The sequence below is a fragment of the Liolophura sinensis genome, chromosome 6 (assembly GCF_032854445.1).
Source record: "Liolophura sinensis isolate JHLJ2023 chromosome 6, CUHK_Ljap_v2, whole genome shotgun sequence".
Classification (NCBI taxonomy): domain Eukaryota; kingdom Metazoa; phylum Mollusca; class Polyplacophora; order Chitonida; family Chitonidae; genus Liolophura; species Liolophura sinensis.
In genome coordinates, this window is record NC_088300.1 from 61,136,616 (window position 1) to 61,164,434 (window position 27,819).

The 27,819-nt window shown below is 37.6% G+C and overlaps 2 protein-coding genes across 2 annotated transcripts; one reads left to right on the forward strand and one right to left on the reverse strand.

Moving 5' to 3' along the window:
- Positions 1 to 113: 113 nt before the first annotated feature.
- Positions 114 to 9,414, forward strand: LOC135468795 (pyridoxal 5'-phosphate synthase subunit SNZERR-like). The gene is made up of 9 exons (XM_064747218.1): positions 114 to 378; positions 3,325 to 3,377; positions 3,907 to 3,969; positions 4,356 to 4,456; positions 4,691 to 4,771; positions 6,031 to 6,151; positions 6,686 to 6,832; positions 7,520 to 7,702; positions 8,388 to 9,414. Exons 2-9 carry the CDS (start codon positions 3,356 to 3,358, stop codon positions 8,675 to 8,677), a joined length of 1,008 nt encoding a protein of 335 aa, XP_064603288.1. The 5' UTR covers positions 114 to 378; positions 3,325 to 3,355; the 3' UTR covers positions 8,678 to 9,414.
- Positions 9,415 to 11,428: 2,014 nt separating this feature from the next.
- LOC135468007 (synembryn-A-like) lies at positions 11,429 to 27,776 on the reverse strand. The gene is made up of 14 exons (XM_064746002.1): positions 27,702 to 27,776; positions 26,172 to 26,400; positions 23,533 to 23,602; positions 22,865 to 22,940; positions 22,268 to 22,320; positions 21,647 to 21,827; positions 20,452 to 20,547; positions 19,779 to 19,949; positions 19,376 to 19,474; positions 18,742 to 18,806; positions 18,421 to 18,503; positions 17,866 to 18,013; positions 16,567 to 16,686; positions 11,429 to 16,111 (listed from the first exon to the last, which is right to left on the reverse strand). Exons 1-14 carry the CDS (start codon positions 27,774 to 27,776, stop codon positions 15,979 to 15,981), a joined length of 1,599 nt encoding a protein of 532 aa, XP_064602072.1. The 3' UTR covers positions 11,429 to 15,978.
- Between the last annotated feature and the right edge of the window lie 43 nt (positions 27,777 to 27,819).

The window sequence follows — 27,819 nt, forward strand, 5'->3', positions numbered from 1 at the left end:
CACGTGACAGGTGGCTGTCATCCAAACAAGACTTACCAAATATGTACCGGGATGTAAGTAACAGGCCTTATTTACACAAGTCTGCTGTCCCTGCTCCCCGTCAGAGGTCTGTGCACATGGACTGACCATCGGACCTGTGGGTGGGATTATATTGTTATCTGTATGGGTCTATAACAACGGTTTGCAGTGGACATAACGCAGAGATAAATCTGTTTCCCGGGCCACCTGTCCTGGGTAAATACAAAGGACGACCCCCCTCTGGGCGTATCATAAAATTGTCTTACGAAACAGTCCATTCAGGCTGCTATATAAACCCTTGGTCCGCTGAGATTTCATCAGATTGAAAACTTGATTGATACACGTCCGCTGACAACCAACGTAAGTATCATTTGTCTTTCTTCAGTGACCGTATATATATTTATATATGTACATCGCCTATATACCCGTAGTTAACATACACATCAGTTCATGCGTGCAAATGAAGAACTGAAACCACTTAAGGGCTTCAACTGTATTATCGTTTAATTGTGTTTGTGTATTAAAACATCAAAAAACAACATTAGAACCAAAAAGCATTTTTCTGCAGGATGTGTTAAAATTAGATGTATATGTAACATATAATTAAAGGGCGCGTCTATAACTGTTATTCAGCGGATTCCGATTGCATTATACGAACACTTTAACTATATTCATTCACCATTGTACAGCGCTCACTTTTTGCCACAAATCACTGGTGGGCAATGCATATGTATATGTGATAAATACCGGCGTGGCGTGACACAAGAGTTAAAATATGCGTGATGTATGCACGTATATGTACTGATGTACACAACGAAGCATTACTGGCATACTAAAACACCTGGTCAATGAAGTCGCATGTTCGAATCCCGCTCCGGGTGATTCCGATGCGGCTTTATGTGAAGGCGTTTGTCACTTCCACCATCCAACATAAAATAACTAAACGAATCAAATCCTTGAAAATTCAGTTAAATATATCTGTTTTGATTTACTGTGAGCCTATTCAAAGAGACTAGCTATGTATATCCAAGCTTGTGCTTGTGGCGAAGTTTTATTTTTCGGGTGAAAATTGGAATGATTTGTTAATGTGAGTTATATATAGGTCATGGGCCGGGGCATGGATTTGCACAAAATATATCCCAGAATATTTGGACAATATGACTGGAATAAAATAAAGCATCAGCTGAGACAGGGTCGTCTGCTTAGGGGTCATGGATATATGCGGTTATTCAAAAAGCGTTGAAAATGGTAGCTTTCACCTGCCTAACACACCGTTAGCCTTGATTAGGGACTTGATCAAAGGCTGCTAATTACATTTGCCCCACTTTTGAGCAGATGTCTATAGTATAAAGACTATAGTCATTAATTATATAACAATTAGCGAAACACCTGTCTGCGAAGTGTGTCACGCGACCAGCTGACGGACCCACTGGCGGACCACCGGGAATACACATCAACATTCATACAATATTCCAGTGTTTCAAAAACGTGCATGATTTTCTTTAATTCTCTGAAATGCTTCACCACAGCAACATATCACGTATTGAATATCTGACATGGACTGTATATGTGGGTCTATGGTTGATTTTGTCCGCCTAAATCTGTCAACCCGTGAGATTTCACGTATAGCTGTAGAATGTAGAAGATAATATGAGAATACGTGAAGCATATATATATATATATATATATACGTACACGCCTTTACAACTAAGGGATAGTTTCAGTTTTTACATTGTGATTGATCGTTTGAACAGATGTTCAGAACCTCTCCTGAGGATGTATAAAATGGCCAATTGTAATGTGTGGACAGTTTCAGTCAAAACCCAGCTGAGGTACACAATTTTGATTAACGATAGCTTTAACAACTATTATTATATCAGGGTTCACGATTTGGATACTGAGTAAATTTACACACCAAGAGCATTCATTGTGTGTTTCCGACATCACTGAAGACTGTCGACTGATAATCTTGATATGACTCTGTCATAATGCACATTGTACTTTCTTAGACTTCTTCAAACTGACGTGGAACACCCAAGCATTCTGCATGATTGATGACTGGCAGGCCTATACAGGAATGTCTGTTAAGATACCAAGCCTTATGGATATAATTCATATTAAACTTTATATAGTTTCCGATACTATACTTGCTCTAATATAAATATAGGAGCTTAAGGCGCTTTGTCTGACTGGTGTTTTACGCCGTGTACTCAAGAATATTTCACTTACAAGACGGCGACCAGCATTATGATTGGCGGAAACCGGGCAGAGCCCAGAGGAAGCCCACGACCATCCGCAGATTGCTGCCAGACCTTCTCACCTCGGATCGGAGAGGAAAACAGCATGAGCAATGGTTTTGTACAAGGAAATTTTGTCACAGATCTATTAGATCGCTTCATTGTCTGTATGCGATGTATAGGCATCTCCATGCAGCATACACTCGATCCTCCCCATTACACTTGTATCATTTTCCCAAGATGTAACCGGATACTTACTCCCCCGGGCTATGTTTGGTTTGTGTTGCTGAGAGGATCACGTTTCATATATATATATATATATATATATATATATATATATATATATATATATATATATATATATATACGTGAAGCATATAATATATCAGAATGTGTAGTACAATAGATCTATGCCACATGCATTGTGTAGAATGTAAAATAATGTGAATATAAATGGATGTCTTTGAGCTAGAAAAAATATAGTAATTAATTATATTGCTTATGATATCCTTTTTGTCTCTTAAAAGGCAAATGTATGCATGTTTATGTAGATCGAAATGTAAAAAAGATGTCTACAGCAGGTACACAGTGTGGTTAACATTTAAGATGTCACTATATGTACACAAATATGGTGTTCATGTGCAAATTTGTTTTAATTATACCGATAAAGTACCAGTAATGCACAGCTTGTGTATTTCTTGGTTTTACAGATCTTCATGTAACTGTACGAGAAGACGTTTCACGTTTGTAGAGAGTGTACAAGATGACGATTGATAAGACTTAATTAAATGTATAGGCACCGTCGAACCAAGGTTCAAAATGTAAGCCATATACAACAGTAATAGGAATTTTCTAGTTGACTTTGATATCCAGACTGTTGTAGGTCTTGCTCGTCGGATTAAGTATCAGATAAGAGGTGGGATATACAGGCTTAATATATATTAAACCCATATTTTAGTATATCTCCAGTTATGTGTATAAAACAGCCCAAAACTACAGATTAGATCTGTACACGGTTTTGTTGAAGTTTAGAGGATGAAAGCTACTATACTTCTCACGTTTGTTTCAGATTCTACTTAGACCTTATATTATCCATCAAGATGACAGAAAGCTCCGTAAATGGTATGAAGGACATTTATTCCAGCATGCATTTTGTTATATCCTACCCTTTCTAGTTAATGTATTAAATTACACAGCGCTGTAAACTAGTACGCCCCTCTACCACAGTTTGCTTAATTCAGAAAAAAAGTAATTAATGTCTTGTTGTGTACTTAACTCATCAAACTGATTAACTTTATTGAGAGACTAAAATATGATCTTTACAAATTGTCCAGAGCGGATATACCTATTCGTTGTAAACAGTACCAATGTTTTTTGATATGTCATTTATTTAATTCTTTTAAGATATCAAACAAAGCTGGAACAACATAAAAATCTTGAATCCAACACTTCCCCGAATTCAAGCCAGGTATGGAGGCCCTGTGCTGAATCACATGCTGTTATTTCTCTGCCACGTGGATTCTGGCGGGAAATGTTCTTTGTTCAAATTGGTCGTCATTCTTTTTTTCTGTTTCAGTTATATTCAATACGTTCTAAAATTATTCATTCTCTAGACCACATATTTTCATTATTACCTATTTTATTCTAACAGGTGTCAGCTATGACGTCACAAACTTGGCGCTGAAGGAACCAAAGCCGATCACCCATCAAACAGGTATATTACAGCATGTTCATTTGTACTTCCGCGTGTTTTCATGCTTTATAGATATTAACCATAGCCCATCAGAAGGCATATCTATACACAACAATGTGCCTACAGTAATATTGTGTATTAAATTTGCTTGTAATTTTTTCTTGAAAAATATAGAAGTATCCCACTATTTCCACACATTTCTTCAAGGCAGCATGCGCCGTTCATGAAAATACTTGAACTATATAAATAGTACGGATTCTTAAAATGTGATATTAAAAACCCTTCTTGCCTTATTATTCACTTTCATTTTTTGAAGCAAAAATAAAGATTACCAAAAGTATTTCCTTTTACTATTAAACCTTCTGCATGCACTCACTCCATGTATAACTGACCTACTTTGACTTCAGGTACGTTCAAAGTGAAGGCCGGTCTTGCGCAGATGGCTAAGGGAGGTATCATTATGGACGTAACGACGGCGGCGGAAGCACGCATAGCTGAGGAGGCTGGGGTGAGTGGGCAACTTTCCCACTCCACATTTTTCCAATCAAAAATAGGATCTGAAACATTTGCTTCCACACTTGCGTTTGAATGCAATTCAAAAAAAGAGCTACATGCATTTGTCAAGGAATGTCAAAGTTCTGATAAGTTTGCAATAAATATGAAATTGGTTTTGCAATTTTTACAGTTGAATGAATGCATTAAAATGACACTTTATCTAGCATGTATCCTCTTCTTTATTCAGGCATGTGCAGTAATGGCCTTAGAACGTGTTCCTGCTGATATTAGGCGCCAAGGGGGCGTGGCCAGAATGACAGATCCAAAGGTGAGCAACACTTTTATTTCTTTATACTGTCATTGTTTTCCTGCGAATTGTCAGTGTGGTGCTTTTTTGGCGACACGGGCTCTACTTTCAAAAACATAATCTGTTGAATTTAACGAAACGTCTGTTGTCTGGGTGATACCAAAATGTATTCTGCTATTGCAGCAGATTACTCCGTTAAATACAGCACACGCAGGGGCGTAGCGCGGATCTTCAGGGGGAGGTTGGGGGGGGGGGGGGGGGCGAATTTGACATTTGACAAGAGCGGAACGACTATCACAGTCTATTAGGCGAGGGTCCATTGGCCTCCTAGGCCCCGGAAGCTCCGGGATATTAGATTGCCGGAGAGTGGATCTGGGTGATTTCGAAGTGTTCCGAATGCAGATTTGGTCAATGTGTACACATTCATTTTCACATTAAAAAAAAACAACCCAAAAAGCAACTCAAGTTCAGCTTAGGTGGGGTTGAAAACAGGCTGTCCCAGAATATACAGTATTTATTGTCATGGGTTCCAGAGTTACAAATAGAACAATTAAAACTGCGTCATTTGTCTTGTCTAGGCGGAAATGGCTACTGCTGTCCGCACGGTACGATTCAAGAGAGGTAATTCTGTAAAACACGCCGTCTTCCACTGGGAACAATATGGAATGGTTCACATAACAGAACATGTGTAAATAGGCCTATATACTATTTAGTAAATTGGTACGAAATTGAAATATTGGCCTACATAGGCTACAGCAAATATTTGTGGAATAAATGTTAATAGCTAGGTAAGAAATATAGGCTAAAATATTTTTTTCGTGGACTTGGGCGGAATATTTTTGCCTCACGGTGGGGGGGGGGGCGCACTTCCCCCCACCCCTCTCCCAGCATTCAATATTAACTTAACAGAATATTATGGCGAACATGACAGAATATTGTGCTATAATAACAGAATACATTCTAGCATCACTCAGACAACAACCTTTCAGTTAAAATTAACAGTGTAATTTTTGGAGGGTAGCTTAAATGGTCAAATTGTGTTCTGTTGTAACACTTGAGTAATACGTCATCAGTTTGTCCACAAAACGTCATCGCAGATCATTGAACAAAGGACTACAAAGTTTTGTCCTGAATTAGCTCATGCAAGAAAGGTTCTTCATTAAGAGGCTAAAATTCTCAGTCTGAATTGAATGAAAAGAAGGCCCTCTCTGATTAAGTTGTACATAACAGAAAAGTTGAGAAATGGTGATCTTTACGAAATCGTCTTGTTTTCATTTAAGAAAATCAAAGCAATCATGGAGGCAGTGACAATTCCTGTGATGGCCAAAACCCGGATCGGTCATTTTGCCGAGGCTCAGATTCTCGAATCTCTAGGTGTGGACATGGTGGACGAGTCGGAAGGTAATGGCAGTTGGCTCCCAGGACGATGACAAACAACTTTTGGAGAAAGCAGATTAGAATATAGAAATTACACAAAAGGTTAAGAAGATCATAAAGGGGAGATGGTTTAGGTGCAATGTGAAATTAAATGTCTTCAACGTATACAGAGAACTGTGAGCTTAGCATGGCCAACACAAATTACGTTGAAATGAATGAGAAGGATGTCATGAAGTTTTAAAAAAACTAAAACAATCTCTTACAAAGCTACTGACTTGTACTTTTTTGAAAAATTAAACCTTCCGAAAAAGCATGCACTAGTATAAATACATAAATGCTTGAACAAATCCCAAAGCCTTATAATTTGCTTATAATTTTTTCTTTAAAAAGATAGAAGTATCCCACTGTTTCCACACATTTCTTCAAAACAGCATGCGCCATTCATGAAAATACTTAGTACCAATTCTTAAAATGTGATATTAAAAATCCTTCTAGCCTCACTATTATTATAAGTCTAGCCTCACTATTATTCAGTCGATTTATTTTTTTTTCGTACAGTTTTAACTCCAGCCGACGAAGAGAATCACATCGACAAGCATCAGTTTACAGTCCCATTTGTGTGTGGAGCCCGGGATTTGGGTGAGGCGTTAAGGAGGGTGTCTGAGGGAGCTGCCATGATCCGGACCAAGGGAGAGGCAGGCACGGGTTAGTACACACAAAGTTTACAATTCTGTTGTTTCTTTCTGATAAATTTCAGTACCTCATTGTGTACATGAATGTCGCTTTGAATTCTGTTTATTCATTTTATTTATGAATAAACAACTTTGAATTTGGAATGTAAGCGTTATACGCTCGAAATATAACGTTTACAGCGATCATTCGTAAACGGCACATTCTGATTATTCACTCAATCAGGTCGAGCCAAATTAGTTTGGCAATCAGAATCTGGAAACTTTGTACTTATAGCTTTGTTTTCAACATTTTGGGATTATGTCCCATGCCATTTTCGCCGGTAGGCTGTCTGGTCATATCTGATACACGTCTTCTGCATGAAGACCGTAGTACATTTAAATACATATATATGATTGACGGCATTTAGATGGCCCTACTACAAATATGCACCGTCGTGCATAATACATAAACGAAAATAAAAAGTGAAAACAAGGTAAAACAACAAACAAACAGTAATTATTATTTGAGCCAATAACCCAATAAATAACTAGGTATTTTCCATGCCGCTGGTATGCCATTACCAAAAAATAAGATAATTTTAGATCGGTTTTGGATACCATCAATCTGGATGAAGGAATGTATCAATCAAGTGTATTTCCCTCAGTCTATCAAGCTGTCACTGACTGACTGACTGACTGACTTTCTTTTTCCTCACACCAGGTGATGTAGCCGAGGCTGTCCGTCACGCCCGGACCATCAACAAGCAGATCCGGATTGCACAATCCTTGGACAGCACGGAACTGTATGCTTATGCCAAAAACCTACAGGTTCCTATTGAGCTACTGAGAAAAACGGCGGAGTTGGGCAGATTACCCGTCGTCAACTTCGCCGCTGGAGGCATAGGTGCGTCTGATTTAGCAGTCTGAAAGAGAAGTATATAAAGTAATATAAAGTATATCAACTATACAACGATGTCCGCGCTCGCTGTGGTCAGATCTGTTTGCCATACACCATACAAAAACTTGTTGCTTACCAGTTCTAAGCTCGGGAGACTTATGCCGGTATTCTGTTTTTCAAGTAAGGTCTTGCCTTGGTATTTTCGGAAATCAAGTACTCTGTTCTTCAGTCAAATTTTTGCTTTCATATTTCTGGAAGTGAAGTACTCTGTTCTTCAGTTAAGATCTTGCTTTCGTATTTTCGGAAGTCAAGTACTCTGTTATCCAATTACCAACTGCTTTCGTATTTCTGGAAGTAAGGTATTCTGTTCTTCAATTAAGGTCTTGTTTTCGCATCTTCGAGAGTCAAGTGCTCTGTTTTTCAGTTAAGGTCATGCTTTCGTATTGTTAGAAATCAAGTCGGTTCCTCATTTGACTTCCAGCATTTGTGCTTTGAATAACGATTGATATTGGGATGTTGGTGTACTAAACGTTTTGGCATACAGCATTGGGGACAACACCGTCCCCAGTCGTATTTATTGCCTTTGAGAAGAATATTCAGAAACGAAGTACTTATGTGTGAAGTTTTCGTCCTCTGCTATATCATCTTTGTGAATTTAAAACGCGTTCATTGATATTTCTCTTTTGAACAGCAACACCAGCTGACGTGTCCCTATTGATGCAGCTTGGAGTCGATGGCGTCTTTGTGGGATCGGGAATTTTCAAAAGTTCCAATCCACCAGAGAGAGCTTTGGCCATGGCACAGGCCGTGACCCATTACAAAGATCCCAAAAAGTTGTCAGACCTGAGCGAGGACCTTGGCGAGGCCATGTTTGGGGTTCCACACGACAAAAGGGTGTCACAGAACAAGCAGACTGGTGGCGACATGACTAAGATCTGGAACGCTACGCTCGGGGATGGTTCTAAAGCAACAACGTCGTAATGCGCCGACCTCGACTTGGACTATTATGCGCTAATGAAAGGTTCCCACATGGTTAACATGGGACACTTCCATCAAATACTGCTGAACAAGCAATTCATTGCAGTGTAAAAGAGTTATGATTGGCGAATACCAAAGAGTTGTTTTGGAAACGTTCGTTATTTCACAGTATATTATGTACGATTTGGAATAGTGTCCAAACCTCTGTTTGTTCACATACATGGTAAGAATCTTAAGAATTCTTTAATATATTGTAATAAATGGGATTCATAATACTCTATCAGTATTTGAGGAAGGTTTTCAAGTATGTCTTCCTGCTTATATAACGTCAAACAATTTGGTTCCATGCACTCACATAAAAAACGGGTTAAAGCAAATGCATATACCCATTGCACACACGTCTGGCGTGATACTTTCAGGAACTAAGAGGCGACATAGTTGTTGATAAATACGATCGTTACAAGATGGCTTTAATCTTTGAGAAACGATAGAACTGTGTACTGAACAAGTTAATGAAAAGACACTATGCCATTTGAAAGTTTCGTTATATACAAACCCTGTATTTTGAATAAGCGTGAACAGGCTATTGTACATCATACTTGTGTGCAGGCACAATAGTTTCATTATTCTTAATTTTGTTGTAAATTCCGATATATTACATGCCTAAATCGGGAAGTATAATGCCGATTATATATATTGTATATACACATATTTAATATGAAATAAATGATATCGAACTATTTGCTTGTTACACTTTGAATTCTTTGTTTCTGAATAATGTTAGAAAAAGATCGTATAAAGTTCATGATAAATAACACTACGTGACATGATCAAGGTTAAGAGAATGAATTAACGAGTAAAATCACGGGAGTCTTAAACAAGAAAATGGTATGTATGAATTGTCATGGACCATGCACTTTTCTTAAACGCCTTTTGTAATGTGATGCTGTCTGACAACACTATAGCTATCAATTCCCCACGCATCAATTTCGAGAAAGTTGATCCAACCCTCTCAAATATTGTTGTTTACTTTTAAATCCACCATACCATATGGACGAGCGTTCATAAAAGATCCGTTTTAAAAAGCTGTGTGATGGATATCCTTTTTCCAGGTTTAATTCTTTATATGTGAATTATAAAACCTACATATTCAGTACATGTATAATACAAGTAAAATTTTGCCTCAGCAAATGATACTATATATGATACTATATATGTATATATTATACAGCACAACTTCACTGAATTATAAAGACTAAGTGAACTGTGAAATTTATTCGAATGCATGTAAAGATCATCTTCGCCAGCCAAGTGATCCGATGCTTTACTCAATTAAGGGGTCACAAATTGGCACGAAAAGATTAAGGTTAAGGAAAATTTAATTTGTAACTATAGATAAAAACAAAACTTTTGAACAAGGTACCAGACATTGGTTTGTAGATTGTGATAGCACTATATATAGGCGTTCGCTGATTATAAGAGACACGCAATTTTGTGTATATGAGTACTTCAAAGCCTATAAATATATACTGGTATATTTTTTTATTCAACGGCTATAAACTTCACCAAATGATCTGTACATGCAGAAGAACTATATACCGATTTTTCTGGTCACGATCGTACACCCGATGTTTGGATAATGAAGAAAGCTTCTGAATTCACCAAACAAATAGGGGACCTTGCTGTTGGTATCTATATACGTATTTTAAAAAGGGTTTTTGCGACATTTATGCTTATTTGAGAAACAAAATGGTGTTCAAAATAGTCGCATCTTGGGCAGCCAGGTAAAACGTCGACACATTCGCTTTCGGGTTGATTATTTTCAAATCAAAGATAGACAGAATTTCACCAAAACATGTGGAAACTGGTCAAAAACTCGAAATGGTATTAGCTGCATGTCAAACGCTTTTTGACTTTGAGCAAATCGGCATAAAAGTTTTGCAGAATTTCTTTCAGGCAGGAAAGTCAAGTTAATCCAAATTTACCCGATATACAAATTAAATATACGAGATCCGCTAGTCTTCCCAGCTTTTAATAGATGTAAGAAATACAGATACCGCAGAAGAAAAGCTTGCAGACGTTTTCACATCTCTGTGGTGGTCAGTTATATGGGTGGAGGAAACCGGCGGCGTAAACCACCGACCTTTGGCACACAACATTGGTTGATTTATTTATTTGATTGGTGTTTTACGCCGTACTCATTTCACTCATGCAACAGCGGTCAGCATTATAGTGCCCGGAAACCGGGTAAAATCCTCTGGAAACCCACGATCATCCACACTGCTGAAAGGCACAGGTGTCCAATGAACGTTAGAGGTCACAAGGATCGTCGACCGCTTACTGCCACCATGGATGTAATCACTCAGTCCAAATGAACACCAAGAAGGAATGTACAAATGCCCTGACCTTGGTTTGGTTTGAACCCGTACTTCGTGTGTCCTAGTGATGGAAAGACACACCTTATAACCCCTCGGCCATCAGCCATTCCCAGTTTGGAACTGGGACAACAGATCTAAAAACTACCCTTTATACAACACGTCAATGGTCAGGTTTCTATGTGAAGCAAACCCTGTGCCTCTCCAGACAAGTACCATTTTCATATTTGGGGATCTTCATTGAGGTTTTAGTCTTGAGGAAATATTCTAGTGCACGGTGTAAACACCAACCAACCAAATAAATAAATCATTGGTAATTTTCTCCCGCCAATGCTTTTGAGCCAAGAACAAGAAACAGAAAGCAGGTATTCAAGTCTGTTCGGGATATTACAACATTTATTGTCCATAATGGCCCATGGTAAACATAAATAAATAAATTGCGTATTGACAGGTATTGGTCATTTATATATGTCTGGCTATTTGTTTCCAGGTACACGTTAAGCCATGACTCAGCTTGGACGTTCTCAGACCTAACACACCGCGGGGACAATCACTGACGATAAACAGTATACATGTACCAACACGTGTACTTTTGTATAAACAAACAGGAATTTTGAAAGTATAGGCTTGCAAAATGGCAGATCTGGCCCTATATATGGGTTTAGTACTTGACACTTTGCTCTCGCATGTAAACATGAATTTTTATAATTTGGATTAATGCAACTGTTGAAACGCTCAGACCAGTGTTACTGTTGCACGCGGACATCGATTTTGGTGAAGGATTGTAATACTCGCTGGGGGATACATTCTGCCAATCTCTAGAGGCAGACGTGTAAAACCTGTCGCAGTATTACATGTACAATACTGATGAGAGCTTTGTAAAGATTCGGTCCTCGTTTTGGAACTTTTTGAGACGCTCAGCTCACGAATACTTCATGATACCCTTGCAACACTGCCATTTCAACCTCAAGGTTTGCTGCCAAACGTTTCTATCAGTATTAACTGAAAGCTGGTTCAACCTTATCTTTCATTCCCCGACCAATGTGTTGAAAAGGAAAGCTTAAAGCAATTTTTGTCGGACACCACGTCATGGCAAACGCATTTACAATATTAACCAATTGCAGAAATCGACAAAAAGCTTAATTTTCATTGTCTGGGCAACGCAGATTTAGAACATCATATACTAACCCTACAAGATAGAGAATTCAAGGATACCATGGGAGTGTGTGTGTGTGTGTGTTTTTTTTTTATCTTGGAGTGTAGGTGATATTCTATTTACAAAGATGTGGGATAAAATTTAACCTCCAGCCACATTGGCGAATATCATGCTGATCAATAGGTGTTCTTTGATTTCATAAAGCACTTATTCTGTAAGGAAATAACTGGTAAAAATTTGGTGGCTTTTTTTTCTGAACTCCAGTCTGTAGACTGTACAGAGAGTTTGATAGTTTTAACTGCATCTGTTTCAATTAGAAAATCAAATTCATAAATCTGGAAAAGCAAGCCTATGTGTACATATCTCACTCCATACAATATATGTGGCATGCTTAACGTAAACAAATCAAGTTTTGGTGCAAAACTTGATGGTCGTAAATTAACAAAATCTATGTATACTTATAACATATCATATGTACATATCAACTGGGACCTCTGTTAGGGTCGATTCTGATGCAAGCAACTATGAATGTACCTACCCTATATATCCAACTAACATAAATTTATTGGTCTACAACAGTGCACAAAAAAAAAACAAAAACAGGGTTACAACTCAGTAATAAATTAACATGTCATTAATATACGCACATCATCAAATTCATAATTTTTTGAGCATCATTTTGATTATTTTGACATTCGCCCATCGGCTCCCAGAACAATTTGCCGATTCACGTTAAACTCTCACATATCATACATCAAAACACAGCCTTTTCCTTATTTTCTCTGACTAGACCAAAACCATCTTCACCCAGACAATAAACAATGATCATGAAATGTTAGACATACATGTAGTCTGTCACCTGAAGCCTTGCTGTTCTCAAGTGATGATAAGCATGGAAGAAGTGGTAGAGGTTTCAAAACGAAACGACTGTTCAGCATGGTAATTAAATGAGAGATAGTTCATATATGCAGATATGCTTGTAGCCTGCAACAAAATAATAAATGATGCACTTCGATAAGGTTAGGAATCATATTATATTATCTTACATGGAAATGTCTCTTTACCAAACTTACAACAGTGAGAACAATACTCCTGGAAAACTAACTTGTAAATAATGGGTTCTAAAGATAGGTGCTAACATACCTATTGCTCCATAGTCTTAACCTGTATTTAATGGGTTCTAAAGACTGGTGCTGACATACCTTTTGCTCCTTTCTCTTAAAATTTATTTAATGGGTTCTAAAGATTGGTGCTGACATACCTTTTAATCCGTAGTCTTAACTTGAAAGCATCAGGATCAGATTTATAATACGCTTTTAAGCTGAATTTTTGTTTTGAAATAGTCTTAAAATCTTGTAATGTTTCAATTTTTGGTTTAATTTGAGATATACATACAATGTCTTATTTCTTCTATCTATTACTTTGATAAACTTTGTCCTATCCAACGTTCATATACTACAGCTTTCTGAAGTGTTCACAATATAACACAGGATCCCCTTGCATGAAGCCCTCTTAATGTTGAGCGATTCGTGCAAGTGGGCCTTTGTCTCCAAATGGCATGCAACTATTCTGTATCTCTTCTTCATACTTCACTGATGATAAAAACAGCCTTTCTCATATAAACAGATTGACAGCAAGCTACAAATAGCACCACTCAATTGATTGATCCAAATTTCAGCTTATGGGTACCTGACTGGTTGAATACCTGATCCAGCACTGATCCATGTTTAGGGCCGATGCCTGAATATGTACACAGGTAGATTGTGTTCCAGTTTAGCTTTAGTGTACTACATGTATGAACAGAAGGAAAATCTGACCAGTGAGGTCAAAAGTAAAAGTCATGTACTTCTCCTTCTGTTAAGAAACAAAATCTTCACTAAACGTACCTGTCTCCAGTATGTATGGGCAGTACTAGGAAAAGTATAGTGTGCATAAACACATTGGTACTGTTACAAAAGCTGTGGTACATGTACTCCTCTTTGATACATCTGGACAAACAGCAGAGCTTACAAATGCTGGTCACAGATGTAGAAGTATTTACAGTTAGTTTCATTTCTCTAGATGTTATGACAAGAACAAGCAGTAATATATTTATGCCTCACTAGACAGTTTACTTTATAATATGCTACTGTTTTAATACATAAATATAACACAAATAATAACAAACAGAAACAGACCCATAGTGCCACTTAACAAACACAAGTAGCATTTGCAACTTAATAGACATTACTGCATTTGCTGTGCATTTACATACTGACATAACTTTACCCGTCTGAAAATCCAACAGTTACTGACAATATTTGTGTCACATGAACAATTCTAATATTTTGAAATGGGATGGGTACCAGAATCTCCACATGACATGAACAGCCATGACAGGTTGCTTTAAATGTGCAAGTGACAGATTTTATTATGCTTATTACAGTTCATATATATTTCTGCTGAATTTTTTTTTACCAAAAGCAACAACAAAAAAAAAAGGAAAAAAATTTTACTTCTTAATTTTGATCTGTATCCCCCGACATCCTGGCTTAAGTATGTCATTGTTTTATTAAGAGTTATCGCCCTTGGTTCATGGTGGCATAAACGGTCACAAAGTTATCTTTCTCTTTTCTAAAGTTTCTCCTTCACATTTTATATATCTTCAAGAATAACTTGCATGAAACTGTCTACAAACATGACTGCCACAAACTGCGCAAGAAAACATGGTGTTTAAGCTGAAACACTGGGTGGGGGGAGTGGGGGGGAGGGGGTGGTGGTTTGGAAATGTTGTCAACTCACAGGATATTCACACAAAATATCTTAAAGCTTTAAAACTTTAAACATATCTGATTGCTTGACAAATTACTGAAACAACTTGCCTCATTATAACACAGACAAATTACTGCAACAACTTGCCTTATTATAACACAGGCATTAAAAGCATTTTAAAAATTTCATGCAATAAATATATCTGTGATAAAAATGTTTGGCCTGCCATATTTTCAATACTGAGAAAATGGCCAAATAATTATTGACAGACAATTTTTTTTACACTTTAAAAGGTTTAAAAATGGATAAAACTGTAATGTTTGAATTACTTGCTGTCCACCTATTGCTGTAGTTTATGTCAAAAAATGTCCTTTTTTAAAAACATACAGACAAAATTTGAACATAGCTGTTCAGAGGAAATCAACAGCATTCCTCCCATTCACATTTGATCTGAAAAAAAAGGTCTTGCTGTGAAAATTTTGAGGTGCTGCTTTCAGATATAGAACAGACAAATACAAAAGTTGTGAACAAAGTCTGCAGGATAAAAACCCATTTTCTGAAAACAGCCAGGTAACAGAGAGACGACGGCTTAAAGGAGAATGGAGGTAGGAGAAGGATTGATTCAACAAATAATCACCTGTTCAAAGCCATCAATAGGTTATTAACATTCTTATGCCAACTCGCATTAAAAGCTGCCAGAAGCTGCAAACAAAGCTATGAAGTTATTTACATGTGCCAATCTGTCACCTGTATTTCTTCACATTCATGTGTACATGAGCATGAGTCTCCGCAAATGTGTGAGCTCAACTCTCACCTGTTCTGCATTATAGTACAGGTGAGCTGAGACAACAGGTAAGAGGGCCCTGTCAAGCCCAGTAAAGTGGGTAGACAAACACATACAGGTAGATACAGTACAGACTTGGCCGGGTCACATCTGGTCCTTCCCACTAAAAGGACAGCTGGACTGTGGGTCTCAGTTATAAGAGACAGTGTGGAGTCACCCTGTACACCCCGTTCTGGGATCAGTCAGAATCTGAGTCCCCAGTGCCCCGGGCCTGCGGGGGAAGATTAATTCCTTCTGTTAACTCCAGCATGTGCTCCACGGGTACGGGCCGGCCATCCTCTCCAATACGGCTTGGCTGCACAAGACCTCCCCTGTGAAGATGACCAAATGTCCAGTATTTACCAGTGAATGGACCCTAGTATATATTTATTTAAACTAAATTGCCTAAAACTTCACCCAAGGCTAAGTTGCCTGATTCTGAGAGCTCTTACAAATGTATTTACAAACGTGTTTTGATGTTTGTTTTGATGATAGCCTACATGAAAAATTGAAAAGTCTCAGCACCAAAATATTTTTGGACATTTATTTGTCTCTAAAAATGCACTATTTGGGACAAATTTTAGGTCATTTACAATATTTGATTTATTTGACTTCATGGCAGACTAAAGAATGTTTCAGTGAGTTTTGTGGATGTAAACCAGGGCAAACCACTAACTGTTCGCATGGGATGGCCACTGACTGCTTCAATGGCCATGGAAATAAACGAAAACACAAAGCACTAAACTTTTGATGAGGCTAACACTAGAATGTGAGAGGGACGTCATACCTCTGGAGTTTGTCCATTAGACCTACTAATTTCATGGCCTCGTACTCTTTCTGCTCCTCCGTCATACCTTCACAGGGATTTGACTTCTCACCCTCGAGTTTACCCGTTACAGGGTTGATCCTGAAGAATGTACAATATAAAAACATGTAGGCACACAAATTTAGACAAACACATGTGTATACACCAAAAGCCCAACACAACTGCAGAGTTGTTACAGCTAAACATGTGATGTGTTTAAAATGCTTATGTTCAGGTTTATTTATTTAATTGGAATTTTAATCTGTACTCAATCCTGCCAGTACTATTGTGGGAGGAAACCAGACTCAAAACCCATGACCATCTGCAGGTTGTTGGCAGACCTTTCTACTGACGATGGTAGAGGCTTATCTCAGGGGTTAATCTGTAGGGTTAATATCTAATTTAACAGTACAAAATTGTTACTGCATCTATTTCTTTCTGGTAAGCTGATTTGAGGCTCATTTCCAAAATATATGTCTGTAAGAAAGAAGTTGATTGTTCTGATGTGGAGAGTAGGTATATTTATTTATTTATTTGATTGGTGTTTTACGCCGTACTCAAGAATATGAGTACTTCTACGACGGCGGCCAGCATTATGGTAGGAGGAAACCGGGCGGAGCCCAGGGGAAACCACGACCATCTGCAGGTTGCTGCAAGACCTTCCTACGTACGGCCAGAGAGGAAGCCAGCATGAGCTGGACTTGAACTCACAGCGACCGCATTGGTGAGAGGCTCCTGGGTCATTACCTTGTGCTAGCGCGCTAACCAACTGAGCCACGGAGGCCCCGAGAGTAGGTATAACAAAAAACGTGAAGTGTTAAATTCAAGTCAGTACCCGCAGCTTCTAGTTAGAAATCTGAGAAGGTTTCATTTGTTTTTTCTTTTTTGTCTACATAAATGTCTATATGCGACTCAGCTTCGACATGGTGCTCAAAGATTATCATTTCACTTACATTTTCGCAAAACACTTTCAACACTTTAATATATACTTTCCTAGACAAGATTACAGAGAGACAGCTAAGGATGTCAATAGTATATAAGACTTGCAAGTTTTCATTTTTATACAAGTTTATTTCAGTTTTCAAGATCAGAACTTCTCTAATATCACCAGCTGATATGCCTCAACAATATTTTTGATATTTTATCGATATGAATAGTCCAATTTAATTTATCATACAAAATACTCCAAGAAATTTATATTCACCGATTTTTTAGTTTCTCTCAATTTTTTTTTCTTTGCGATTTTTTTACAAACGTGAGTTTATAAAGAATGCTACATACTGTTCCTTAAGCTGTGAATATTCTTCTGTCTCAGAGTCTTCTGAATCACTGGAGTAGTTGCCGTCCCCTCGACCTCCCAGCATCAGTCCACGGTTGGCTAACAGCCCGGCAGCATTCCCATAGCCTGTATACTTCACCATTCTGTCCACTGTCAAGGGAGACAACTGACACTTTAAAGGGAGGTAATAAAAGACCTACAACCTTCGACATAGAAACTGTGGATTTACGTGATGTCATTGAACAATTTGTATACTGCCACATTGTATGTTTGCACGTGTACAATTTTACATACCTTACGGATATTATACCGCCCACATACATTAATTTTATTTACCAACTGATTTCTATTTAACATCCAACTGAAGAATTTACTTCTGGCAACTGCTAAGTTGCCCTTAGGTATGTGAATTTCTACAACATACACAGTCATGGTAATCAAAGGCTTAATTAGCTAAGTGCACTTCATAAAATCATGACTAATCTCATAAAATTCTGCACCAAACAGAGTAAAGTACCTAGCTGCTGATCACAAGCCTACAGAGTTATCTTACTTACCACTTTCTTTACAAAGAATGAAGAGGAAATCAGCACAGAGGTCTTTAACTTCGCTGACAGCTGAAGTTAACAATTTACACAGCCTGAAAAATAAATTGAATATTTAACATTACCCATTTGTAAGGCCCGTTAACCATTATGTGATAGTCTCAACAGACAGTCATTCATACATGAGAATTATATCTTCTGGAACAGTGACATACTTGACACCAGATTTAGGAACAATTTTCCCTTACCTGTGACATATGTCCAAATCAAAAAAAAAAAAAAAGTTGTAAACTTATGAAAGCCTATCTAGTTTCTTATGACAACAGTGATTACCTGTTTCTAAGTGAATCTCCCTCTTGTGGAAGATGTTTGACTTCATCACGCAATGGAGGCAGCACCTGCCAACAGAACATAGATGTCTTTTTAGTAGTTATTACTCAAATTCACCCCACACACAGCTCTTGATGCATTTCACCTAAATGTTTGATATGTAAAAATGAACTTCCACAAGCATGTAAAAGGTCACAATATGATTGTTTTTGTGCTAAAACAATGCTTTTCTGATAAGAAATCAATCAAACTCATCTCAAAAGTTACACTTTATTATCAAAGGCGGATGAATCAATCAGACTGAAGCCAAACGTGCCACTTTGAAAATGCTCAACTTTAGGTGAAAGACAGACAGATTTTCTTGACACACAGCCAGTATAAAAAAAAACAGATAAAAAGAAAAATACAGGGTAAGTTGGACATGAACACTTGAGGTCGATGCTTAGACCAGGTAGCGTTTAGCAAAGCTCCTAAATTCCAAATGGACCACCAGTAGTGTGCAGGATAAGAACAACTGTTATTTTACAAAGGGTATCTTTGAAACAATAACACTGTTCAATGCCTCAAGTTGCAGATCACAATAACTAGATTAAGTAGTTAATTTCTTCCACATGTTATTATGTCAAACTGAACTTACCTTTGTCCTACAGAACTTGCGAATACTTCTATTGCTGCGGCATGTCTCACAGAGACAGTGTAAGATAGGGATTAAACTCTCCTTTAGACTCTTTGTAGGCTGAAAATTACAACAGTTATCACAGTAAAGTACAGGTAGCAAATGCTGTCACAGTTCATGGATTGCAGGCTGACAATTTTCTTTATAACTTTAAGAGTGAGAGTGCAGACATGTCAAGATAAGCTGGGTTCTAATTCAAACTATTCTTAATAAAAACCCTAAAAACAGGCCTTGTAACATTTACATCACAGTGAAGGCCAGTCTAGTGATATCACTTACATCTGTTACAAACATTCTCATGAGTAAGGTCTGAAACACTATTTTCACCAGAAACACTGCTTGTGACCATGCAGCTGTCTCTCACCTTGTCCAGCCGTTTGTAAAGGAAGTCCAGAAGTGCCAGGATGGCCTCCATGTTTTTCCCGTCGTATTCCACATCTTTATTCTCCATTCCTCCCACAGCCCCTTCGTTGAGAGGCGTCAGCAACTCCTCGTAGCAATCTCGTGGCATATGGTTAACAGGTTCACTGTGTGACTACAACATTGAGTTGCAGAGGTTAAAACACTCTTATCTGCATCCGTCACATACACTTTCTAATGTGTCAAACACTACAAAATACTTATCCTGGATTTCTTGTCATGGTGATGGCAAGAACAGGAAATTTTTTTTTCTTGAACAGTACAATGCATAGTACATGTGTGTTTGTACAGCACAAGAGTGTGGCTTTAGGCCATGTTGGGAACAATTCAGGCATATTGTGGTGATGCGTGACAAGGCAATGACTTCATCAGGCATCAATGACAGCCTACTGATTTATTTACGTGTTTGATTAGTGTTTAAAACTGTACTCAAGAATTGTTTTCCTTTGACCTTTAACAATATAAATAATTTTGTTTTTGGAAATTACATCATCTCCAAGTGTAATAACCCAGACAAACTTCATTTACGAAAAAAAAATTTCAAGAAACTTGATTCACTGATAGTTTCACGAAAGTGGGCTGTTGACCAGCAGAGCTGAGTAACCATTACGACCTACCCTCTGTAGCTCCTCCCTCTTGTCTTTGGTGGCTGTCTGACAGATCAGCAGGTCATGGAGGACACTGACTAACCTCATGAAATGTGCCTCTTCTTCCTACAATACAGAAGTTATCACATCACAGACCCACTCAGTAGTGGAGTTGTAAGTTTGAACTCTGTTGTCATGAAAGGTAAAACAGTCCAACTGTATCATGTGATATGTGAAAAATGTTAGGCAAACTTTGTTGACATTAATTTACTGAACACAGTTCCAGAGGCACAAATGACACCTCCTTACTTTCGGAGCTTCTCAAATTCACAAACGTTCAGCTCTTCAATTCTTTCAATCTTTTGTCATCTCTAAATTACACTTTGTGAAATATTTGCCTAACATATTTTATAGGCCATTTGATACAGTGGAACCTTTTTCACTTTTAGCGATAAAAGAATTCAAACTCAAAACTCCTATTCACACAGACATGTAAGATGTTAGAATGTAGAAAGACAAAAGCAGCCACAGGTATGCAAACCACAGAGCAATCTCAATGAAAGTCAAATCTACATATCAGCTGCACCCTATGCCAACTTGTTTTTCTAAAACCAGATCTACATTGACACTCACTTTTGAAACGATGTTCCTCACTGCTACCATTAAGGTTTGACATTTATTTTCAAAGACGTGTGAGTGGACAAGACGTCATTTCAGATCTATACGCAGTAAATGAGGTGTCAGCAGGAAGAGACCACCAGATACTTTATTTCACCTGAAGTTTGGTATATTAAAAATGCACCATAAAGGCCTAATAGTGATACTTTTGTTGCCATCACTTTTTTCCTGATAAGAAACTGCTTATAAAATATCTTAAGTTGTCCTATAAGAAAGATAAATCAATCAGAATGAAGCAAAATGTGCCACTTGAAAAAGTTAAGCTTTAGGTGAAATACAAGTATACTGACAACTCTGAGATTCCACTTTAGAGAATCTAAGGATGTATGTATTTTATCCACAAGCAGCACTACTTGCTCTGCCTGATATACATGTATATACAGCAACAAAATAAAGGAGCCTTTTTACATGAGCAGTAATTACCATAAAAAAATGTGTCAGCATGGTTGTTGCTGAAGTGGATTTACCTCAAATACCATCACTTACATCGAATACTGATTTAAACCCTGTGACAAAGCTTAAAAGTCCAACCCCTCTATCAAAGTACCTCATCTAAGGCATTTTTATCCACAGATACTGTCAAATTGAAGAGAATCTTGAGGATTTCGCAGCACAACTCCACCTCCTGGTCAGTCAATGGTGACCCTTTCTCCTCCGCATCTCTCAGACTCAGATCGATCACTTCCACCAAGTATGTGATGCCGTGCATGTCGTGGCGGATTTTTGGTCTACAATGCCAAGAGAACATTGCTTACAAATATGGGTATCATTGAAAAGTAAACAAGTACATATGTATTTGAATGTTGTTCAATGCCACACTTTCGCTTACACCATAGCCGTCCTTTTTAGAGGTGGAGGAAACCAGAGTGCCTGGCATAAACCACCAACGTCTGGCAAGTTACTGATGAACTTTCCCACGTGTGACACACAGATATGCACACTATAAAGGTGGAAGAGGTGGTCATCTTCAACAAACGTTAGACAGCTTAAATAGTTGTCATACGAGAGATATCGACGGCTTATTGTTCCCATGGCAAACAGTGAGAGTTAAGGAGTATACAACTTCCCCATAAATAAACCCATACCTCTTGTTTTCTTGCGGCTGAAAGTTAAATGCCTTTAAATTTACCAACACACACACACACTCAATAGTATAACGTTCACCTACCTAGTATCTTGACATAAGGCTGTGAGCAGAAATAACATTTTCATGTCAAAGAACTGAAAAAGAAAGCAAACAAGAGCCATATTTATTTATTACAAATTAGCTCTTCATTTATAGGATCATGATCCCAAAATTGCCCCCGATTTAGGACAACTTGTTCATAAGGTGCATGCATGGTGAAGGTCGGAAGTATACTCTGGTTTCTGTCATCTGTCAATATTATCTTCATATATTAACTGAGTGCCAAATTCCGCAGCACGGCATTCATTAATACACTGACAAGTGTATTCATCAAGGGTAAGGGTATTTATCAGTTATTTGAATTTTTGTCAATGCTGTTCGAAAGATTACATTCGTTACAGCTTCACCGGTTGCTTTTAGTACATGGGAGAGAGGAAATCAAGGCATAAAGTCCGTAAAGAAAAATAGTGAATTATTCCAATGATTTAGAACAATGATTTCACTTAGTTTAAAAATGTTTTGAAAGAGACAACTACCTTGTTCAAAGGTTCTATGCTTTTACAATGTAACCTGGCCTTTAAAATTGAGCTAAATTATATCTGACAACACACACTAGATATAAAACCATTCATACAATACCTTTATATCAAACTTGAGCTCTGGATCTTTGTATGTCTTAAGTCTTTGGACGATTCCTTCTACACAGCCATTTTTACTGAAAAACAAAATTATGTAAGCCTGTAACAACTGAAAATTTCAAATTTTGAAAATTAATGAAGTAATAATTATGGCTTAATGTCACTTCAGCAGTACTGCAGCCATATCGTGGCGTAGACAAAATGCAATTAGCGTGCATGCACAAGCATAAGCACACAAACATAAGTCAAGACTTAACAGACATCTTGTACTGAAAACAAACAAACTTTTAGCATCAAACTTTTTGAAAAAAAAAAAAAAAAATTATAAACAGATTTTCATGCTAATTCCTCAACGTTTTCGCATGTGAAATTATCGCAACTTTTTAAATTTGATTTTTGGAGACAAAACTACATTGGTGGGGTTGGCAAATTACAGGACTTCACAAAAAGTATAAATCTGTCAGTCAACACAGGGTAATGCCTTCAGAATATACTTGAATAAACACCTTGAAAACACTGCAAAAAGGATGAAGAATTACAGCAATCAAACAATTGTGATTGCCATTGGGAACTGATCAGCTTCAACTCATTCTACATTATATGCAGTTCTAATGGAGAATTGACAGGATTTTTATGTAAGATTTTACAGTTACAACATCTGCTACATACCTGCACATTTTCTGTGCTTTTGGACTGTTGAAGATGAGATTACACAGGCATTTTTGTGCCTCCACGATGACTGAAATCACAACCAACATAAGTTCATCAACTGGCATAAGCTCAATTCTGTGAGAGGATTCCAAGAGTAACACCTAAACACCTTCATGTACTTATGGAGTACTTCCCACTCATTTCAGAGTCATGAAGAGACAATCCCAATTTCGTCTTAGTTCAAAATGTGCAACAAACTTGTTTACACCTTCCATATTGCTAGAATTTAACACAAGAAGAAAACTAGAAGGATACTGATGGATTTTAATGAACTTAACACAGTAATTGTTTAATGCTACTGTGAACAATTACTTAGAAAAGGCCGAAAAACCTAGCTACAATTTATTTATTTATTTGATTGGCTTTTTACGCCGTACTCAACTTATACAACGGCAGTTAATATTATGGTGGGAGGAACCGACCATGACCATTCGCAGGTTGCTGAAACTTTTCCACGTACGGCCGGAGAGGAAGCCAGCATGAGACTTAGCTACAAGGTCATATATGTAGCTATTATGAATGAATATGCCTACTGTCCCCAGTTCTGTCAGCTCTGTACTCAAGTTTGATTTATTTAATTATCTGATTGGTATTTTATGCTGTACTCAAGAATATTTCACTTGTACGATGACAGCCAACGACATCGTGGGAAGAAGTGCGGTATCCAAGTTTGAGCAATGAGAATACTATATATGGAGTGAGACAGCAGACAGGTTTCCATTAATACAAATGTTGTTATGGTTGAAAAAAAAATACTGATAAAGAATTGAAGACAACACTTTATCAAAGAATATTTTAATCTGAATTCCATGGGCTGAAGCTCTATAAATATATTGCAAGCAAAACAAAATCACTGAAAAATTATGAAATTGAAGTCAAGAAAACTTAAGATCTTTGACTGATGCTTGTTTGGCATTCAATAGGATCTTTCCAAGGACAGTAATTCAAAGATGAACACAGCGTTTATTTTGAGGTAAAAACAGTCTAGAAAAGCAATGGTATTTCAGCTTAATCCTCATGAAACTGTAAGGTAAGTTCTTGAGATACATATACACAGACAGCCAAATTACACAAGCCATGAAAATTTTTAAAGGACACTGACAGCCATATCAGGTCAAATGCATTGAAAGGTCATATCATATGAAACTACTTTGAATGTGAAATGGTACACCTGTCTTGAAATGTTGCAAAGACAAATATGTGTAACTTGATCCATGAAAGGTCAAAATGGCAAGGACAGCTAAAATGGAGCTACCAGAATGATGAAAAACAACAGTGGTATTCATCATGGTTCCTTCAAACCAATGTAAGGTTTGAAGTCCACTGATTGGTGCACTCTAAGTTACATGTCATTGATTTTGTATATATAGTTAAATTTAAATATATGTATCCCAATAGTTATTTTGATAGAAACCATGAAAGTTTCTTGCTGGTGGCCACATGATCATTAATAGTTAGATATCAACCAGCATCATTACTGGTATATTTACTAAACATCATGTCTTATGGAATTTCATGTCACGTTTTAGGACTTGTGAAATGTATCGTGTTCTGTAATCTTGATTAACATTCATACATTTCCTACAAAAATAAGAGAACAATATTAGTTGTCATGGTCGGGCCTCTGTGGCTCAATTGGTTAGCATGCTAGCGCAGCGTAATGACTGACGAGTCTCTCATCAATGTGGTTGCTGTGGGTTCAAGTCCAGCTCAGGTTCACTTCCTCTCCAGCTGTACCTGGGAAGGTCTTCCAGCAACCTGCGGAAGGTCGTGGGTTTCCCATGGGCTGTGCCCGGTTTCCTCTCCCCATAATGCTGGTCGCCGTCATATAAGTGAAATATTCTTGAGTAAGGCAAATAACACCAATTTAATAAATAAATAAATAAATAAATAAATAGTTATCATGGCTGGTTGAGGAGGATACAAAGTATCTGTGCTGAGCGCAGAGCATGGAACTGATTTCAGAGACTGAGTGATGCTGCACCGAAGTATAAATCCAATTTCACACGCTCCCTGGTGTTAGCAAACAAGGTTTTGCCATACTGAGAGGGTAGAACTGCCCACAAGAGTCTTGATCGGAAGAGAACTGACCAATGACATAGAAGAGAAACTACTTTTAAAGATAAAAAAATTACTTTCTCAGCCTGTTAACTAAGGTGTACAAATGGCTGTAAAGATAAATCTGTCAGCTCTCAACAGTCATCAATAAAGTAGACTAGGTCAGTGCTGTAGGTTATTAACGATGTCAAGGCAAGTTTAAGTTTAAGAATAGTGGAGGGCGGGACCAAATCTGTGCTTCTGCACAAGCAAGAGATTTGCATGCCAACATTACTTTCAGAAATTCCCATCATAAGTAAGATGGAAAATATGGCCCAAAAATGCAAAAATCGGTGTTCGACATTTTTACTCCTTCCTGCATTACTATCATTAGCTTCAATAGTACCATCATTGTTTCCCAGTTATATTTTGCAAATCCTTTTAAAAACGAAACTAGGAACATTTAAATATCAAACCAACCTCATAAATTTCCCAGCTTTCCCCAGTGCTGATCATGTATGATTGAATGCACTGTTGTAGTTGTTGTTGTTGTAACTCACCTTCAGCATCACCATCCTGGTTATTACTGACAATGTCCTCATCTTCCTCCTCCTCGGACAGGTCCTTGAGCCCTGCGTGTAACATGAGCAATGACAGCGTCTCCTCTGTCAGAAGACATTCCAGCTGGTCTTTGTCCCGACTCAGGATGCGCAGCGTCTCCAGACACGGTCGGTAACACTTTGTGGACGCCGGTGATTTGAGCCATGACAACAGGCCATCCACACATTTCTGCAAAACGGGTCATGGCAGGTTACACTAAAGTCCATTAACACCAACCTTCCCCTCTCCTCCACTCAAAAATGTACTTATTTATTTGATTGGTCTACAACCTCAACAATATTTCACTTATACATCAACAGCTGCCAGCACTACAGTGAGAGGAAACCAGGCAGAGCCTGGGGGGAACCCATGACCATCCACATGCTGGAGAGGAGGCCATCATGAGCTGGACTGCAGGTTAATGCAGTAGTCCATCAGGTTGTGTTCAGAGCACTGTATGGCAACATTTTACAAGAAGTTATTGCACAAGGTGCGCAAATATGAAAAAGTTATGGCAGAGGGGAATTATGGAAGACAAGGAAATTAAAACAAAAAAGGGTGATAACATTTTTTCAAAGAAACTATCCAACAGTCAGGAAAATTGTCATATTTTCCTTTCATCATGACTTAGCAAAACCATTGACAAAAAAACCTTCGCTGAAATAGCAAAATATCCAATATGCAAGCTTATCAGTGGATCAACCAAGTTTATTTTGACATAGTTTTCCCCTTATAAACAACACCGAGAAATCAAAGTACAAGTGACAGTGATTTTTTAAGCCTGATTAAAATGCATACAATTAGAGCTGTTTTCGGTAAATCTACATGTGAAGTAAACACTTCATATCTTATAATGCTTTCATGATTCACTGGCCAATTTCATTTGAAAATAAATTTAATGTTCATGAATATCTCTCTATGCATACAGGGATGTTTCACAGGGTCATTGTATACTCAAACAATAAATAATACAGAAATATTCAATTCTAATGCACAGTACTTCCGTACACTTCTAACTATAGACTTTCTTTAAAACTGTACATGTACAGTACATAACTTCAACAGTCTTTTCAAGATTTATTGAACGAATCTGATTTATTGAAAGTGTTTTTTGCCAACAATGTAGTGGGCGTTTCTCTCAAAGGCTTTACTCTAAAAACAAGCATAATACTGTGTACGAAAATTGCAGTTGCAGTCAGTTATATATATATATATATATAAATATATATATATATATATGTATATATGTATGTAGTTGCACTGAAGTAAGGAGAAAGTTGTTCAGTGATAGCTGCACTTAAAGTGTACATGTTGCAGAGGAATAAGCTGGTCAGAGAAAGAATCATATATGTTGTCAGAGGACAGAAGAAAATATAAACAGCAAGAGAGAAAGAAAAAATAAACAAAGGAAGGAAACAAAAAGTCAGTAGAAAATGGCGGGATAATAAAATTTTTTTTTAATTTTTGTATTGATACCATGATCAACATACCTGTCTTAAGTCCGAGTTGACATTTGGAAATTTAATAGTTTGAGCATTCTGCAACACAAAAGAAAACAAAATCATAAAGTCAGTCAATTAACTGTTCACTACAAAAGTCTTCAAGAAC